Source organism: Rattus rattus, chromosome 2 (genome assembly GCF_011064425.1).
Source record: "Rattus rattus isolate New Zealand chromosome 2, Rrattus_CSIRO_v1, whole genome shotgun sequence".
NCBI classification, from domain to species: domain Eukaryota; kingdom Metazoa; phylum Chordata; class Mammalia; order Rodentia; family Muridae; genus Rattus; species Rattus rattus.
In genome coordinates this window covers 171,798,767-171,817,536 of record NC_046155.1, presented here as the reverse complement: position 1 = coordinate 171,817,536, position 18,770 = coordinate 171,798,767, and the positions used below count along the sequence as shown (strand labels likewise).

Here is an 18,770-nt window from a genome sequence, read left to right as displayed (position 1 = left end):
CACAGAGACAGACATAAACACACACACAAATCCTGCCTTCAATAGGGTAAACCATTTTGATAATTCAGTTTGTCTACATGGGCTATGTCGTCCGATAAATTCTAAAACTCCAAAGAGGCACAAAATTTGGACAGTTAGTAGCTGCTTGTTTTCTAATGTTAACTGGGTCACCCAAAACTGTTTGCACAAGAGGACCCGGAAGTAGCTTCTGGGAACCTGCCCTCAGCCAATTCTCATTGGTAAATAAAGGTGCCATCAGGCAATATCTGTGGAGAAGAGAGAGGCAGGGTTTTAGGTTTCCAGGGCTCTGGACCAGAAGAAGGAGAGAGAGCCACCATACCAGAGGAAGCAAGAAGGAGGAAGAACCAGAGGAAGAACAGAGCACAGAGGGCTGCTCAGTTGGGTCAAGAGCAGCCAAGATGGAACACAGAAATTAGCAAGTAGTAACTCAGAGCTACCCGTGGGAAACTGAGTCTAGCAGCATCGAGGATGGGGAGCTGCCCAGCAGCCTGTGCTGCTTAAGGCATATTAAAATATAACAGCTGTGTGTGTGAGGCTTCCACTCAGGAGCATAAAAACTGAGATGGGTATTACCTCTGCACCCAGTTTATTAATAATATTAATACTACTACAGGAAGTAGGCCAGTCTGTGCAAAAATAAAACAAACCTACGTAGCACACAGAGGTCACACAAAACCATTGACTGTTTATGTGGTGGCACACATATGTTTGTTCAGGTTCAACATCTGCATTTCAGATCTGAAGGCTCAAAATGTCCTGTCTCCATCTGGATAGTGTTCTCTGTAAGAGCACGGATTCATTGGCGTGAACTGTGCCTCAGTTACTGTGTACAGACCTGAGCAAGCTTTGATTAGAGGCTATTACAAACTGTGCAGGTCCATGGCTGTTGTGATGTTTATATATGCTCTGACCAGGGAAGAGCACTATTGGAGGTGTGGCCTTGCTGGAGTAGGTGTGTCACTGTGGGTGTGAGCTTTAATACTATAGTTCTAGCAGCCTGGAATTGTGTATTCTGCTACTAGACGTCAGATGAAGATGTAGAAAGCTTAGCTCCTCCTGTACCACGTCTGCCTGGATTCTGACATGCTCCTGCCTGGATGATAATGGATTGAATCTTTCATGTGTAACACAGACAGAATAAAATGTTGTCCTGCATAAGATTGACATTGGTCACAGTGTCTGTTTACCACAGTAAAACCCTAAGATAGAAGTTGGTACCAGGAGTGGGGTATAATGTGATAGGCCTGACAATGCTTTTGTTTGGAAGAATGTAGATTTTAGGACTTTGGATTTGGAAAGCAGTGAACTGCTTTAAGTGGGGCATAATGGCCATCCTACTAGGCTTGTGGAAGACTTCGTTGCTGCGAGTAATTTGAACTCTGCTAACATGGCCCAAGAAGTTTCTGATGAGAAGAATTTCATTATGTGGTATAAAGACTATTTATGTGGTATTTTGGTGAAGAATGTAGTCACTTTTTGCCCTTGTCTGAAAAGTCAACCAGAGGCTAAGGTGAAGAGACTCAGATTAATTGCATTGACAAAGGAAGGCCCAGAAATGCCCATCATAGACTTTGTTCTCTGGTTAAGTCTCATGAAGAACATTTAAACAAGCATAAAAAGTTTAGAAAGGAATTATATGAAATATATACTTTGTGTGCTAAAGGAGCACCAGGAAGTGAAATGGAACTGAATCCTATGTCCTAGGAGGTAACAGATTAAGGGTTTTGGAGGCAAGGTCCTATCCTCCTAGTTTAGATCCAGGCATGGTGATACACATCTTTAATCAGAGGATACAAAGCCAAACAGATCTCTGAGGGCAAGTCCAGCCTAGGAAAAAGCAGGTTCTAGGTGAAGAAAAGCTTAAATGCAGATGTGGTGGTACAAATCTTTAAGCTCAGCATTACAGGAGGGAGTCATGCAGATCTCTGAGTTCAAGGTCAATCTACGGAGCCTGTTTGAGGAAGGCCAAGCTTAGGAAAAGAGGGAGTCAGAAAACAGAAAGCAGGTAATAGAATAAAGGAGGGGCCATGTTCCAGCCACAGCAAACAGCAGAACATGGCAGCTTCAGCCATGTGGCTCTGGATTTAGTGTGAAATATAGAAGGGACCCCTGGGACAATTGATGCTGGAGCTAAGAGATTAGGAGTGATTGAGTGGAGACCAACATCACTGAGGTGATACCTTCTGTGAAATGTTTTCTGAGATCACAAAGAAGCTGTGTTCCAGAGATAGCCAAGGTTGTACCTCATGGGGCTGCTGTACATGGTAATGTGTAAGAGTCACCCAGGTGGTACTGACTTTGAAAGCATGAAGGGGTCATGAAGAGCAGCTGAGGTTTGACTCTGTGAGAGGCCATGGAAGGCCACTGGTGAAGGTGCATCCTCAATTGTAGTTCACAGCCCAGGACTGAAGGATCATGCAAAAGATTTGAGACTTAATACGATGAAGAGAGCCGATGAGAGGCTGTTGGTGAAGCCTACTTGCAGTGGAAGACTCCAGTGTATTGGAGATGCCAGTGCCATGAGGTGATCACCAAAAAAAAAAAAAAAAAAAAAAAAGACAGCAGCAGTGGAGTGGATCGATCTCAGTTCAGAGTGCTACAGAGGGCAGAGCTGCAGAAGTGATGCCAGCCCTTTGGAGGAGCCGAGAAGATCAAGTGTGGCTCCCAGAAATTGAAACAATAAGTTCTAACATTGAAGCTGCTTTGTAGACCCCAGTGTGTTCAAGATGCCTCAGCTGTGGCGTATTTGCTGAGGAAAGCTGCTAACAGGGAGTGGAAGCCCCACAGGAGAAAGAAGTTTGTTGCAGTCAACAAAGATGAAAAAGGAATTATGGTCTGAACATCACTCTGACATCAGACATGGAGATGCAGAGGTTGGAGACTGCCCAGCTGGTTTCCTGTCTTCATTTGGGGATTGCAGTTAAGTGATTGGATGAATCTCAGAAGAAAATTTAAACTTTGATCTTTTTAACATTAAGACTGCTATAGACTATGGGGACTTTGGAAGTGGGGCTAAATGTACTTTTTATTATGTTACATTTAGGTATGGCCCCCGTAGACTCATATGCTTGAACAAGCCTATGGTGGCCAGGGAGTGGAATTTGATGGTTTGTATATGCTTGAGCCAGGGAGTGACACTAGAGGTGTAGCCTTGATGGAGCAGGTGTGGGACAGTAGGTGTGGGTTTTAATTTCCTAGCCCTAGCTGCCTGGAAATGGGTATTCTGCTAGCATCCTTCAGACATAGCTCCTCCTGCACCATGCCTGCCTAGACTCTGTCATGCTCCCACCTTGATAATAATGGACTGAACCTCTGACCTGTAAGCCAGCCACAGTTAAATGTTGTCCTTTAAAAGGCTTGCATAGGTCATGGTGTCTGTTCACAGCAGTAAAACCCTAAGACAGCTGTCAACCTCAGTTCCCGTCTTTATGTCACTATAGGCTTGAAACTCTCTGTCCATGAAGAACACATTGAACATTTTCCCCTTGGGCTACATTGTGCATCAATAGTGGGCTGAGCACTGCCGGGAGGGCACCAGCAGCTACAAAGAATGGATAAAGGCGCTGCTTCCTCTCCTGCTTTTGCTATCTTGAGGAAGAAGGTGCACAGACTTTTCCGCCAGATTCCTAGCTCTCCTCCCGAAGACCGTCGCTGCAAACATGGCCTCAGGAGTTCAAGTTGCAATTGAAGTATGTCGTATTTTCTACGACATGAAAGTTTGGAAATGCTCCGCACCTGAAGAAATCAAGAAAAGAAAGAAGGCTGTCATTTATTTTTTTTTTTTTGTCTCAGTGCAGACAAAAAGTGCATAGTCGTTGAAGAAGGCAAAGAGATCTTAGTTGGAGATGTCGGCGTTACCATAACTGATCCTTTCAAGCATTTTGTGGGAATGCTTCCTGAAAAAGATTGTCGCTACGCTTTGTATGATGCCAGCTTTGAAACCAAGGAGTCCAGAAAAGAAGAGCTCATGTTCTTCTTGTGGGCACCAGAACAAGCACCTCTGAAAAGTAAAATGATCTATGCAAGCTCGAAGGACGCCATCAAGAAGAAATTTCCAGGTATAAAGCACGAGTATCAAGCAAATGGGCCAGAAGACCTCAATCAGACTAGTATTGCTGAAAAGCAGGTGGCTCCTTAATTGTAGCGTTTGAAGGATCCCCTGTGTAGATCATCAGTCAGTGCCACGAATTGAAAGCTTCCATATTTAACACTATCCTTTCACTATATAAGGAAAGCAAATATATTAGGCCAGGATCTCACTGAGGGGAATTTGTCTTGTCATCTTTTAGAGTAAACTAAAAATATTATGGTGTCTGCAAATACTACCCTACATAAATCTAGCCTCTAAAGTTTCATTGGTGTGGAATTAAATTCTTATTGGCCAAATGCCTATTTTCACGAAGTGACTTGTAAAGATATTGTTAAGCTCAGAATTTTTAATAACACAGTTCACAAAACAGTGAGAAGAACTACTAATCTTTGCTAACCTCAGCAGTTACTTTGTTTCTTTTGTTTAGAAAAGTGATTGTAATCTGTGTATCATTTTGACCCAAATTCTCTATTTTTCCTTGACTTAAAATAAGGAGATATAATTTTCTTTATAATGTGTCAACATGCAATCTACATTAACAGCAATAAGACTAAGCCAGGCAGTCTTAAAAATTCTATCAGGGCCAAACCTCTCAACCGCCGCCAGGTCCGCTTCAGCTCCACGCTGCCCGCTGCCTGTCTCACCTCCACCCGCGTCCTGCTCCTCCTCAAACGCCGCCTCCAAGGGAGTGCAGGTGGAGACCATCTCTCCTGGAGACGGGCGCACCTTCCCTAAGCGCCGCCAGACCTGCCTGGTACACTACACGGGGATGCTTGAAGATGGGAAGAAATTTGACTCCTCTCGGGACAGAAACAAGCCTTTTAAGTTTACACTGGGCAAGCAGGAGGTGATCCGAGGCTGGGAAGAAGGGGTAGCCCAGATGAGTGTGGGCCAGATAGCCAAACTGATAATCTCCCCAGACTATGCCTGTGGAGCCACCGGGCACCCAGGCATCATCCCACCACATGCTACTCTTGTTTTTGATGTGGAGCTTCTAAAACTGGGATGACAGAAGTGGCCTCCTCCCTTAGCTCTGCACATGGATTTGCACATGGAGAAATCTGGTACCTCCAGATGGGTGCACATGAATCCATGGGGAGCTTTTCCTGATGTCCCACCACTCTTTGTATAGACACCTACCTGACTGAATGTGTTCCGTCACTCAGTTTTGCTTTGGACACCTCCATGTCCTCTTCCCCCTTCTGTATGTGTGTTGACCTAAACTGTAAGCCATAAACCTACTTTGTTTTGGGGTGAAGACTCAGTTTCTGTCTTTGAGATCTAAGTTTCCAGTGAAGTATATTATCAAGTGTTAACAGCACAAGCAATGGGTTAACTCTAGAATAGGATTTGGTGTTGGGGGTGGGATTTGCAAGGATTTTTATTTTATTTTATTTTTATTTTTTGGATGAAAATTTTATCTATTATATATTAAGACATTCTGCTACTGTGCTGCAAAGCCATAGCAGATTCGAGATGCTGTTGCAGGCTGGATTTTTCTCCAGTGAGGGAAGTCCTGTTAAACCGAAAGCCCTACCCAAACTGAAGTGGGAAGGAAGGGAGAGCCTTTGCTTCTGACAGGCCTCCCCCCTAAAACCGGCTGCCTTTTAAAGCAGGTCCCTTCACTGCTGTGTTGAACACTACAATATCTGTCCCTGGGTCGGCAGGGACCTCTGAAGCCTTCTTTGTGACCTGGCTTAATTTGTTTTTTCATCCTATGGTTTTTCTAATGGGTTTTCTGGACTTTTGTAATCTTGTAGCTATCAAGCTCCACTTACTAAATTCTAAGAACTTCGGTGGAGAGTTTAAACTGAAGGTGCTGTTTGTAGACTCACCACCCAGTGGATTCCCAGCCACCACAACAAATCCAAGAGTGTTCTCTAAGAAAATGATGCTGGTCATCACAGCTTCAACATCTCCCAGGTTTTGATGCTTGGCTCTCTCTGCTGATCCCAGCTTCCTGGCTTTTCCTCCTTCAGTTCCTTCTCACCCTCTGCTGTCCTGTGTAGTGGTTGGTGAGAGAAAGCTTTTGTTCCCTGCCTCTGCACTACATATGCGGTTCAAGGTTTTTTTGTTTTGTTTTGTTTTGTTTATCCTTATTAACTTGGGTATTTCTTATTTACATTTCGATTGTTATTCCCGCGGTTCAAGTTTTATTATTGCAATAAAAGTGCTTTATGCTGGCTTTTCTCAAAAAAAAAAAAAAATTCTATCAGATGTGTCATGAGACTGTTGCAGACGCGAGTCTGACTAAAATTCACGCTCATCGGAAAATGCTATTTGAAGTGGACATGCGCAAAGAGACTTTCTTTGGGTACAACGATTACCATATACCAACGTTTCCACAGTTTCGGACCCAGTATATCTGCCGGCGCAGCCAGCTGCTGCGGGAGAATGCCAAGGCTGGGCACACCCCAGCACTGCGTTGGCAGTACCTGAGGCTACGGGGCCAGCTATTGGGCCAGCGCTACGGGCCCCTCTCTGAGCTGGGCAGTGCTCGTGCCTATAGCAACAGTATTGTCAGCAGCAGCCATACTACCCTTGATCGAATGGAGGACTTTGAAGACGATCCCAGAGCCCGGGGGGCTCGAGGACATCGCCGTTCTGTCAGCAGAGGCTCCTACTAGCTACAGGCACAAATGAACCGTGCAGTCTGTGAGGACAGGCCTCCGGGCAGTGTGGTACCCACCATGGTGGCAGAAGCAAGTGAGGCCATGGCCGGGGACACATCGCTGAGTGAAAACTATGCCTTTGCAGGCATGTACCATGTTTTTGACCAACACGTGGATGAGGCAGTCCCAAGGGTGCGCTTCGCCAGTGACGACCGGGACCGTCTGGCCTGATGCTCACTGGACTGCAGCATCTCCCTGTGCCAGCTGGTGCCTGCCCCACCCACTGTGCTCCACGTGCTACGGGGCCACACACGTGGCGTTTCAGACTTCACCTGGTCCCTCTCCAATGACATCCTCGTGTCCACCTCCCTCGATGCCATCATGCACACCTGGGCCTCCGAAGACGGCCGCTGCATCCGTGAGATCCCTGACCCCGATGGCGCCGAATTGCTATGCTGTACCTTCCAGTCGGTCAACAACAACCTCACTGTGGTGGGGAATGCCAAGCACAATGTGCACGTCATGAACATCTCCACAGGCAAGAAAGTGAAGGGTGGCTCCAGCAAGCTAACAGAACGTGTCCTCGCCCTGTCCGGCTGCTCTGGGCAGGTGATGACTGCGGCAGTGTCTTCTCCTTTCTCTTTGACGTGGCCACAGGAAAGCTAACCAAAGCCAAGCGACTATTAGTGCATGAGGGTAACCCTGTAACCAGCATCTCTGCCCGGTCCTGGGTCAGCCATGAAGCACGGGATCCCTCGTTGCTCACCAATGCCTGCCTGAACAAACTGCTGCTGTACAGAGTGGTGGACAACGAAGGGGCGCTACAGCTGAGGAGAAGCTTCCCCATCCAACAGAGTTCCCACCCTGTACGCAGTATCTTCTGCTCCCTCGTGTCTTTCCGCCAGGGGGCCTGTGTGGTAACAGGCAGTGAAGAGATGTGCGTTCACTTCTTTGATGTGGAGCGGGCAGCCAGGGGACTGTCAACAAACTGCAGGGCCACAGCGCGCCTGTGCTTGACGTCAGCTTCAACTGCGACGAGAGTCTGCTGGCCTCCAGTGATGCCAGTGGCATGGTCATCGTCTGGAGACGAGAGCAAAAGTAGGGTTCTGCTACCCTGTGCTGCCTACTGATCCCTCCTCCTTCACTCCAGTCTTGTGTCATAAATTAAATTCCTGTGGTTGTGTTGAAGGGCAACTCCCAGGTCTCCCACAAGGAGGCACTAGGGAGCACTCAGGCCTCCAGTGGAATGGGGACCAGCTCCTCAATTGTGCAATTAATGTGTTCGTTTTGTCCACCCAACAAGCACTCGCTGAGCATCTGCTGTGATGTGTCACATAAGCACGCAGTCAGTAGACAGGAAGGGGGGCACCAACTATGTTGTCAGGAACTGTTCTGAGAAGTAGGGATACAGCCGTGGCCTCAAACCCCTATGGGCTTGCATCCCAATAGTGGCAAAAAGACCAAAAGTACAGCCATGCCTTGGTGTAGCATTTGCTTTCTAATTTTTCAACTTTAAGACTTTTTGACCTTTCAGTGGTCCCGAACAACACACATCTATCCAGTTTTGTTTTTCTACTTTCAGTATGGTGTTCAGTAAATTACGTGAACTAGTCGACACTTTGTTGTAAAGTAGACTTTGCATTAGGTAAGTTTGCCTACCTGTAGAAAAATGTCAGTGTTCTGGGCACAGTTCAGGTAGGTTACACTAAGCTAGGGTGTTCAGTAGGTATATTTGTGCATTTTCAACATAAGACAGTTCAAGACAGATTTGTTGGGGTATAACCCTGTTTGTTCAAGACACATCTGCATATAATAGGATAGACAGTTAAAGATGAGTGCTGTGAAGAAAAGCAAACGGAGGAGATAGGAGCTTGCAGGAACGGGAGGGGCGGTAGCTTCTTGGGGCAATGTCATCAGGAAATATGTTCCCAACAGGATGACATTTTAAAGAGCTGAATGAAATAAGGGAAGTCATAGGGTAGTGTAGGAGAACATCCTTGACAGGAAGAAAGGTTAGGTCAGAGACGATGAGCCTGGAGCAGGTCAGAGTGTGACTGGGTGGTGTTCGAGAGGACATGAGACACGTCTTTGGGGCATCTTGGGCCATAGTGAGGGAGGAAGCTCAGAGAGCAGTAGGGAAATTAAGTGCAGAATGTTGAGTTCAACCCCGGGGTTTTCACCAGACTAGGTTGTGAAACTCGCCAACATTAGCAGTTTCTGTTTGGGGGGACCCCACAGTTAATCTGTGCACTGAGTTGCGCCCCACAAGCAGTGAGCAGAGTGTCCTTGGAGTACTAGATTAGCATGCAGACAGCCATGGACTCTGGGGGTAAGCCACAGCTCCTGCTGTGGGGTGGAAGAAATAGGAAATCTCTAAGTCACCCCTATCTCCTCCCATGTCCATCCAGGGTCCATATTTCAGTCCTGGACCTGCTCAGAGACCAAATACTAATATTCGTTATTGGGTATTGTCAAGGATATAAATTCCCAAATCACCATCAGTGGTTAGGTCATGAAGAAATTTGAAGGTTTAAAGAATCACCAGGAGCTCTTACAGCTCCCATGTGCTGCTACATTTGTACCAATTGAAACTCTGGCTAGCATCTTGAGACCTCAGAGTCCCCAACCTGGTGAGCTGTGGAGCTAACAGCAGCTCTTTGAGGGAAGAAGATAATTTCCTATTTGTTTCATCTCTTGTTTAAGAGTTAGGGTCACTTCCAGCCAAAAACATTTCTGACTCCATCAGCCAGATCTTCGGTTATTAGATTAGAATGTCAGTGAGCTGGGCTGGTCATTGTAGTCAAAATCAGATGTGTGTGCCAACATCCCTAATCCAGCTTCGGGGTCAGTGATTTTTCTATGAGGACTGTAACTTAACACAGCTGGAAGGTACAGCAAAGGGTGCCAGACCGCAGTTAAGTGCTAATACTCTCTTAAGAGAACCTGCCCAGGTTAAGACTTCAGACCTGTGCATTTCTGTACCAAACGTACGCACCATGTCGACCAAGGTCTGTAGGTAGCAAGAGAATGGGGATAAATAACAGTTTTCTCTAACTTTCTCCTTTTCTTCACACTCTCCATTTTCTTTAATGAGTCTGTTTTTTGGGATGACTGGTGATGAATAATATTGTTTGGGAAATTTACTTCTTGTGCAATTTTTGAGGTGGCAGAGTTGACATTTTACGTCAAATTATCTTGGTGACACTTTTGACTCACAACCCGAAGGAAAATAAACACTGAGCAAACAAGAAAGAATAAAAAATAATGTTATTGGTCAAAAAAAATTCACGCTCATCTTGCAAAGCACCAGAGCATGGTGCTGGAATGCAGTCAGTGCCCTGTACCTGTTACAGAGGCTCGCTGGGCTGGGAAATGGCGAAGAGCGACTTTCTGTCTTAGAAATCATGATCTATCCTCAGGAGAATGTTCTGTGTCTTGTAACAGCTAATTACATTGCAAATTAGGGCTTGATTGTGATCTATTTTATTAACGAAAAATGACAAGGCAGTGTACTGATAAGCCAAGGCGCTTTCGATCTGTAATTTCTTCTTCAAAAACTGCTGCGTCTGGTACAGCAGACTGTGCTGATAATGTTTCCTCTGGGGCCTGGTAGGGTGCGAATCCCGAGAGCAGTTTACCAGCTGCGTGTGAGACGGAAGCAGTACCATGGATGACACAGGGGACTGCCCAGCAACACTTGGAAATGATTGTTAACATCACAGGCATGACACCGAACACTTAGAGACGCACAGTCAGTTGAACTTAGTAGCAACGCTGGCTTTATGTAATAAAGGAAGCATTTGTAACTTAAAAGAAAAATGAATGGATGAAGGCAATGTGGCTCATATACACCCTGGGCTGCTACTCAACTATTAAAGAGACAGACGTCATTAATTTTGAAGGCACATGGATAGAACTTGGTGAGGTAGCCCAGTCCCAAAGTGGCATCCATGACATCCACTTATAAGTGCATATTAGCCATGAAATACAAGATACACGCACTGCAATCCACTGACCCAAAGATGCTGAACAAGAAGGAAGTCCAAGTGTGGTTGCTTGAATCTCACTTAGAAGGGGGAAATAGAGTTGGAGGGAGAAGAAGAAGGAGAAAGGGAACTGGGTGGAAAGGGGGACGTAGAAGATAATGGAGGGGTTCAGAATCAGGTGTGGGGAGGGATGGGAGAGAAGGACAGTTGTCCATGAGCATGAATGGAAATCTGTAACTGGCAGGGTTGGGTAGATGTGCGCAGCTCAATACAGAAAGGCCCCTGCCTTCTGTAGCATGAGAGGAGGGGTCACTCATTCCTCACGGCCAGGCTGACTGGGAGACTGGTCTTTGAGCTGGCTGGGTTGAAGGCTTCACATTGGTACTCTTCAGCATCCTCCTTCCTGGTTCCTGGTGTTGGGGAAGAGTCGACCTCTGTGTCCTGGAGAGGACTGTGGGCTCCTCTTCCTATAGACTATTTCAAGGCAACCTTCCAGCATTATGGGTTGGCTGTGCTGTGTGTTGGCTGAGCCCAAGGTCTCTCTGGCCATCCTGGGTCATATATGCCCTTTGTCTGGGTGATTCCCCATTAGAAATCCTGTCTTCCCCTATGGGAGCTGCCAGGAGGGAGGGGACATTCATGTTCCCCGCAGAGTGGAGTATTCTCAGACACAGAATCAGAACAGAGTCTAGGGAGGGAGTTCCAGGTTAGGAATGAAAAGCAGTCTCCTAGGCAAGGTCATGGCTCAAGGAAACAATTGTTTGAGTGTTGACTGAGCATCCTGGTATCGCCCCCTGGAGTTCTCTGGGAGACCTGCAATCTTATGTCTAGGGCTAGAGCAGGGGAGAGCAACAAGTCAAGTGTGGCCTTCCCTGGATCCCTTCAGCACAGGTGGATGCAGGGTCTGTCATCCTGCCCACTGTGCTCTGTAGAACTCCTGTTTCCATCTAGTGTAGGGTGGGTCTAGGCAGGGTACCTGATTCTTCCTGGGAGGTCCTGGTCTAAAGTTGGAAGAAGTGGGCATCCAGTGGCTGGAACCCCTTAGGAGGAGCCTCGAGTTCACAAAATGTCAAAAGAAAGACATGGTACATTTCTCCTCAGACTCAAAGGAGAGGACAGGAATGGAAAGGGGGTGCACCTGAACTCACTGGCCCATCTCTGGGGGCTCATTCCTTCCGTTGGCCCACAGTACACTTCAGGGATCTTCTATTAGGGCAGGGAACAGAACATTGATTCAAATGGATGCTCCAAATGTGCTTCCCTGTACACCTGACATTTTGGATTTCTTTCATTGTGATAAAAAAAAAAACCACCCTCAACAGATACCATACAGTTGAACAGAACAGAGCACACATTTCCTGTCCAGGTCTGGGTCATGGTGCAGCACGAGAGGAATTCAAGGCAGAACACGTGCTGCTTGCTATCTCCTTCTCTGACTCATGCTTGGTCATCTCTCTTGGACAACCAAGGGCCATCTGCCTAGGGATGGTGCTGCCCACAGTGGGCTGTGCCTCCTGCATCAGTTCAGACACTCCCTCACAGACATTCACACAGCCAGACCTGATGAGGACGGCTATGCAGATGAGACTAATCTCCCAGGTGACTTTGTGCTGTGTGAAGTTGACAGTTAATAATAAATAGGACACTGTATTAAACTGTTCAGTCCTCCTCCAAAGAGGGACTCCATGGGAAGTTCCCCATTCTCCAAGTGAGTGTCCCTCTCTGTTCCCTGCAGACATCACATGTGCTGGTGTCCACAGATCCTCACATCTGGACCCTCAGAGCTAGAACATAGCTCAGAAGAGTCTACCCTGGGTTTCAGTTTCCCCACATCACAGATCCTTAGCCAGGGACGTCTGACATGAAGAGTTAGTGAAACATTTGAGTTCAAGGCATTAGTTCCATCCTGACTCAGGACAGGCGTCCCACTGGCCTTCTTCCACTGCCCCTTCTGACTCCACTGCATTCAGAGCAGAAGCCAATCACCGGCTGATACCAGACAGGAGCTGGGAGCATTTGGTGTAAAAAGCATGAACATGGTTCCAAGTTCTGAGTGTTCCTCTTGGTCATGGAGGTCATGAAAGAAAATGGAGGGGACAGGAGGTATGAGTGTATGAAAGAAATGAAAATCCTACTGATATTAGGTACACCCCTCCCACCTAAGAGAAAGGCTCCCTTTCTGCATCTCTCTCTCTCTCTCTCTCTCTCTCTCTCTCTCTCTCTCTCTCTCTCTCTCTCTCCAATCCAGGATCTCCCAGGAGAAACCAGAGATGCAAGAAGAAGTAGAAGAGACAGAGCTGGATCTCATGAGAGGACTGGGAACTGTTTGTGCCCGAAGACTCAGCCTGGGAATTAATGTCTGTGTCTATCCACAAAGCCAAGGCTTCCTCCCAAAGCTCAATGCTGACATTTCAATAACGCATTTAACCAGACCTGTAAGTTTCTTTCACTGTGCTCTTGTGGAGGCCAATGGTCAAGTTCTGGAAAAGGGAAATGTAAGATCCATGAGCAGCAGTGATGCTGGGAATAAAGAGCCCTTGGGAGCAGGACTGGGGCTTCCCGTTGAAAATCCAGGAGAGATGTGCAAGAGGGTGAGAGGCTGCCTGGCAGGAGAGGCTGAGGTTTGACCCTGGATGGAAATGAGGATCTGAGGAGAGCATCAGCAGGACATCTGACCCACTGGAGCAAACAGAATGAAGACCAGAGTGAGGTCAGCACAGGGAAGGGGAAACGCTGGTCTATAGAAGCCACAATATCTGTGCTATAAAGTCAGTTAAGCAGGTCCCAGACAGAGCAGGGGTGCAGGTTGGTAAAGGAGTACTCATGTGGGGTACATGAGCCCTGCTCCAACAGCACCACATTACACAGAACCCCGCCAGACACTCGTGTGTTCACTGAGCCTGAGTCTAAAATGTCCCTCTGTCTTCCTGAGCCTCTCTAGGCAAAATTCCCTCCAACCCACTCCAGCACAAGGCTGGGCCCCTCAGATGATTGGAGTAAGTCAGATTGGTGTGTGGGGACCAAATGTCCTGACAGCTGCACTTTGTATTTACACAGTTATAGCAGTGATAGGACAGAAGTTACTCACACACAATGTTCAGGTTGGATGGGCCACTTGGGATGGCACTCACTTGGTTCCAGGTTCACACTCTTAGGGACCTGTGTCAGTGGGGAAACTGAGTCATGAGAGTCCTGCTGTCCTCAGACAGCCTCATCCTGTCACCTGCTGAAAGGCTGTGACCATGTATCCTGCACATGTAGGTTTATTCTGAGTCTCGGGTTCATACTTTAAGGCTACTATTGTCATGCTCTGCCTGGTTAGAACTGACACTTCTGATGGCGGCCTTGGGTAGCAGTGCTGTGCAGACAGGAAAGAGAGAACATGGCTCCCTGTGGGACCTCTGACCCTTGCAAAGGCCTCTTTCAGCCAGTGGTGGTCTCTGTCACTTCCACCCCCAATCCATATCCCTTGAAGAACCAGGCAGAAAGTGACTCAGGCAGATACAGGAGGAGTGAGTGCTCAGACATGGTGGTCTCCTGTGCTGTGTGGGAGAGGCAGTCTCTGTCACATGGGAGGGAGCTGGGCTGCAGAGCTTGATGGTACAGACCTGGAGTCACAGCCCAGTGTCTCTCCTGGTCCTCACTGACCCACTGCTTGCCACCAGAGAGTGCTGTGTCCCCTCCAGCCGCATTGACCTTCCAGAGCTCACACTGGGCCAGTGTCCTCCAAGGCTTTCCTATTCAAAGGTGTTGTAGAGATAGATGGATCATAAGAACATTTCCCATGATTCTTCTGCAACCCGTCCTCATGTCTTGATGTTTGAATCTGTGTAAGGAAAACAACCGGGTTGGGGATTTAGCTCAGTGGTAGAGTGCTTGCCTAGCAAGCGCAAGGCCCTGGGTTCGGTCCTCAGCTCCGGGAAAAAAAAAAAAAAGAAAGAAAGAAAGAAAAAGAAAAAGAGCCACACACATGGGCATTAAGTAAGCTGCTTTTAGTAAATAAATCTGTTTTTTAAGTTTTTCTTTCTGGCTGGCAGTCAGTTGGTAGTTGCTGGGGGTAACTTACCCATGAGTAGTCAGTTGAGGTGTGTTAGATGACTAATAAACACCTCTCCTGGTAGGCCATTAGCAGGAGTGATGGGACAGAGAAGTCAGGACTCTAGAGAAAAGCAAACTATTCACACTCATCAATCAAAATGGAAGAGCTTGGCCAAACTCTTGCTTAAAGACTTTTTGTTTGTTTGTTTGTCTGTTTTTCAATTCCAGAGGACAGGACACACAGAGCTGTTACACAAAGAAACTCTGTTCTTGTAAAACAAAGACAGACAGTGGTCTTTAATCCCAGCACTCAGGAGGCAGAGGCAGGCGGATCTTTGAGTTCAAGGTTAGTTTGGCCTACGTAGTGAGTTTCAGGACAGCCTCAGAGATACACAGAGAGAACCTGTCTCAAAAGACCAAAAGGGGGGGCTGGAGAGATGGCTCAGCGATTAAGAGCACTGACTGCTCTTCTAGAGGTCCTGAGTTCGATTCCCAGCAACCACATGGTGGCTCACAGCCATCTATAGTATATATGCAGAACACTGTGTATGTAATAAATAAATAGATCTTTAAAAAAGACCAAAAGGAAGGGATGGAGAAAGAGATGGGGGGAAGGAGGGAGGGAGGGAAAGAAGGAGGGAAGAGGGAGGGAAGGGAAGGAAAGAGAAGGAAGGAAGGGAGAGGAAGGAAGAAGGAAGGAATGAAGGAATGAAGGAAGGAAGGAAGGAGGGAGGGAGGGAGGGAGGGAAGGAGGGAGGGAGGGAGGAAGGAAGGAAGGAAGGAAGGAAGGAAGGAAGGAAGGAAGGAAGGAAGGAAGGAATTAACCTAAGGGCTAGAGAGATCGTTCCGTGGTTAGTAATATTGGCGGCTCTTGAAAAGAAATGGTATATGGCTCCCAGCTCCCACATGGTAGCTCAGAACAATCTTCAATTCCAGTTCCTGGGTATCTGATGCCCTCTTCTGGCTTCCACAGGCACTGCATGCAGATGACACACACCATCATGTAGGCAATACACCCATACACATAAAAATGCATTTACATTATTTTCTTTTCTTTTAAAACTTTTTATTGATTGTCTTGAGTTTCCCATCATGCACCCCAGTACTGCTCATCTCCCTGTCCCTCATATCTGCCCTTTGCCCTTGCAACCCCTCCCAAAATAAAACACACAAACAACCAAAGAAAAGCACAGAAAACATCTCATTGTTGAAGCTGTAGTGTGTCACAGTGTGTCCCTCTGACCACACATCTCCACTTGCAAATGTTCACTGCAATGAGTCATTGGTCTGGTTCAAGATCTCTGGCATGAGGCACAGGGCCAGTTGTTCAGAGGGCCACATCCAGTGAGGGAGGCCCAGTTATACACGTATCTATGGGCCACCTTTGCCATGCACTAGAGGGCAGGTCTGTGAGTGGCATGGCAGTGTACAGGTCTGTCTTCCTTCTCTGCACCGTGCTGCCTAGGTTTAATTTGACTTAATTTGGTTTGATTTCATTTGATTTTTTGACTGATTTGATTTGATTCTTATGAATCCTAGGTGTAGGACAGTTTTGACCAACAAGCCAGGAATCAAGCCAGGATGAGCAAACCTGCCATTGACTGATCTAAGAAGCACACCCCAACAAGGTATCTCTTTGCCCATTGCGGGGGATGAGGGGGTGGTGAAGCAGGAGCAGCATTTAAAATATTTTAAAAGAAATGAACCTGTGGGTGAATGTGTTGTGGTTTGATCTGGTGCTGTTTTGTAATCAAATGCTAAATACTGTCCCCCAAGACCTGCTTGTTCCAAGCAGATCCTCGTGCATAACCGCTTTGGTTGTATAAACCTTGACCCCCAAGTTATCCCTGATTAGTTAATAAAGATGTCTACAGCCTGTAACTGGGTAGAAGAGAAGTAGGTGGGGTTTCAGATCCCAGGCTTAGGGTTGGAGGCAGAGACCTGGGGGAGAGAGGAGGAAGACAAGAGAAGGCACCATGGGATAGGTAGATCGTGAGCACATGGCCATGAGGGCCAGCTTGTTGGAGTAGGAGAGGCCCATGCACAACATGGCAGGTGATATCTGGGGATGATTGACAGGGAAGTAGACAATATTAGCATAGAAGGCTGATATCTGCCCAGCTCTAATGCTTTAAGGCTTATTGTAAATATAAAGGTTTTGTGTCTTTTATTTGAGAACTATATGGTCTAAGTGAGGTAAAAAAAAAAAAACCAAAATAATACTTACAATAACATGGATGTTATGGCACATGTACTTGAGTGGCTGAGGCAGGAGGATGACAGGCTCTGGGATTTCCATAGAGGGAGACGTTGTCAGAGACAATCACATAAGACCTCAAAAACAGAAAACTAAAACTGGGCTTCACTGGTTTCTAGGCTCTAGGACTGGTTTAGATAAACGATCTGATCTAAAATCTAGCAAAGAGGTCCCTAATGCTGAAACCCTTTAATGCAGTTCCTCTTGCCGTGGTGAGATCCCCCGCCCCAACCATAAAATCATTCCATTGCTACTTCATAACTGTAATTTTGCTACTGCTATGAATCTTAAAGCAAGTGTCTAATATGTAGGGTATCTGATATGTGGCCCCTGTGAAAGAGTCATGAGACACCCAGAAGGGTCACAGCCCACAGGCTGAAAGCTTGTAGTAGAATTTTAGCAGAGCCTGCATCTGGCATGAGCTCCCGAGTGACAGGCACCTCAACTTCGAAGTCAAGTTTCAAAATAGTCAGTGGCTGTTATCTGAGGTTTATGGAGCTGCTCTCCCTGAAGGATTCTCAGAGCCTTTGTATAACTCAGTCCTGAGACAAAGCTGGAAAACCAGGAAGTCTCCTATGCCTGGGAATTGCTTAGGTCATGGTTCCTTCCGACAGCACCCGGATCAGATACGAGGTTTCGGTATTCAGAAACTGACTCGTTAAAGGTGCCTTTTGTGTAACTGTTAAGAGGATCTGCAGGAACGGGTTCAGGTATTCAGTTCTTAAGCGTGTGATTCCCCAGGCTGAGAAGCATAAACTCGTCCTGTAGTGTCTCCTTCTCTTCCATTGCAACCCAGACTGCTGCTCTAGCAGAACGAGGACCATGGCAGGCCCTCATAACGGCTAGGCTGCCCCCTGAACTCCCATTTGCCTCCCTGCCTCCACCTGCCTGGATCCTTCTCCCACAGTGCCCTACACTGATCCCCTCACTTCACATAACTCCCCTTTACCTCCACAGAGGGAGACAGCCATGGCCACTGTAATACTGAGGAGTCAGGTAACCCAAGACTTCCTCAGAGGCCCTGAAGGAAGGACAGAGGGAACTCAGATTCCGTGGCCTTGTCCAGGGGTGGACTTGGCAAGGCTGGTCTGAGGCTGGAGCCAGTGCCTCGAGGAGTCAATGTCACAGTTTCTAGGGACTGGACTCTTCCCTCTGTGCCGTGGTTCTCAGCCCTAAGTTAGCAGCTGTGTTTCCGGAATCTTGTGTTCTCTTTGCCAACATTGTCTGACTTAGTTCTCTGTTGACCCTGGCTGTTTCCTGTAGGCTTATATTTTTTCAAAAGGTTAAAAGGCAAAGGAAGATGCAAACATGTTTAGAAATAGCTCTTTGAGGCGAATCCAATCTGCGCTTTCAGGATGTCAGCAGTTCAGTCGACAAATTAGCAGCTGCAGTCCATCCAAACTGCAAGGCTCTGCCCACTGCCCCGATTCCACAGAAGCAGCGAGAAGCCACCAGAGCACCATCAGAAGTTCTCTGGCGACACAGCCAGAATACAGCAAATACATAGGCGAATGCCAGCAGCAAACCACTGAACTGAGAATAGGACCCCCATTGAAGGAATCAGAGAAAGAACTGGAAGAGCTTGAAGGAGCTCGAGACCCCATATGTACAACAATGCCAAGCAACCAGAGCTTCCAGGGACTAAGCCACTACCTAAAGACTATACATGGACTGACCCTGGACTCTGACCTCATAGGTAGCAATGAATATCCTAGTAAGAGCACCAGTGGAAGGGGAAGCCCTGGGTCCTGCTAAGCCTGAACCCC

At 47.1% G+C, this 18,770-nt stretch overlaps 1 protein-coding gene and 2 pseudogenes across 1 annotated transcript; all 3 read left to right on the top strand.

The window, feature by feature from the left end:
• Positions 1-3,680: 3,680 nt before the first annotated feature.
• Positions 3,681-4,203, top strand: LOC116892566 (annotated as a pseudogene).
• A 495-nt stretch (positions 4,204-4,698) lies between these two features.
• On the top strand, positions 4,699-6,011 carry LOC116892565 (peptidyl-prolyl cis-trans isomerase FKBP1A-like). Its single transcript, XM_032894343.1, has one exon. It carries the CDS (start codon positions 4,881-4,883, stop codon positions 5,118-5,120), a length of 240 nt encoding a protein of 79 aa, XP_032750234.1. The 5' UTR covers positions 4,699-4,880; the 3' UTR covers positions 5,121-6,011.
• A 517-nt stretch (positions 6,012-6,528) lies between these two features.
• Positions 6,529-7,989, top strand: LOC116892564 (annotated as a pseudogene).
• The last annotated feature ends 10,781 nt before the right edge of the window (positions 7,990-18,770 follow it).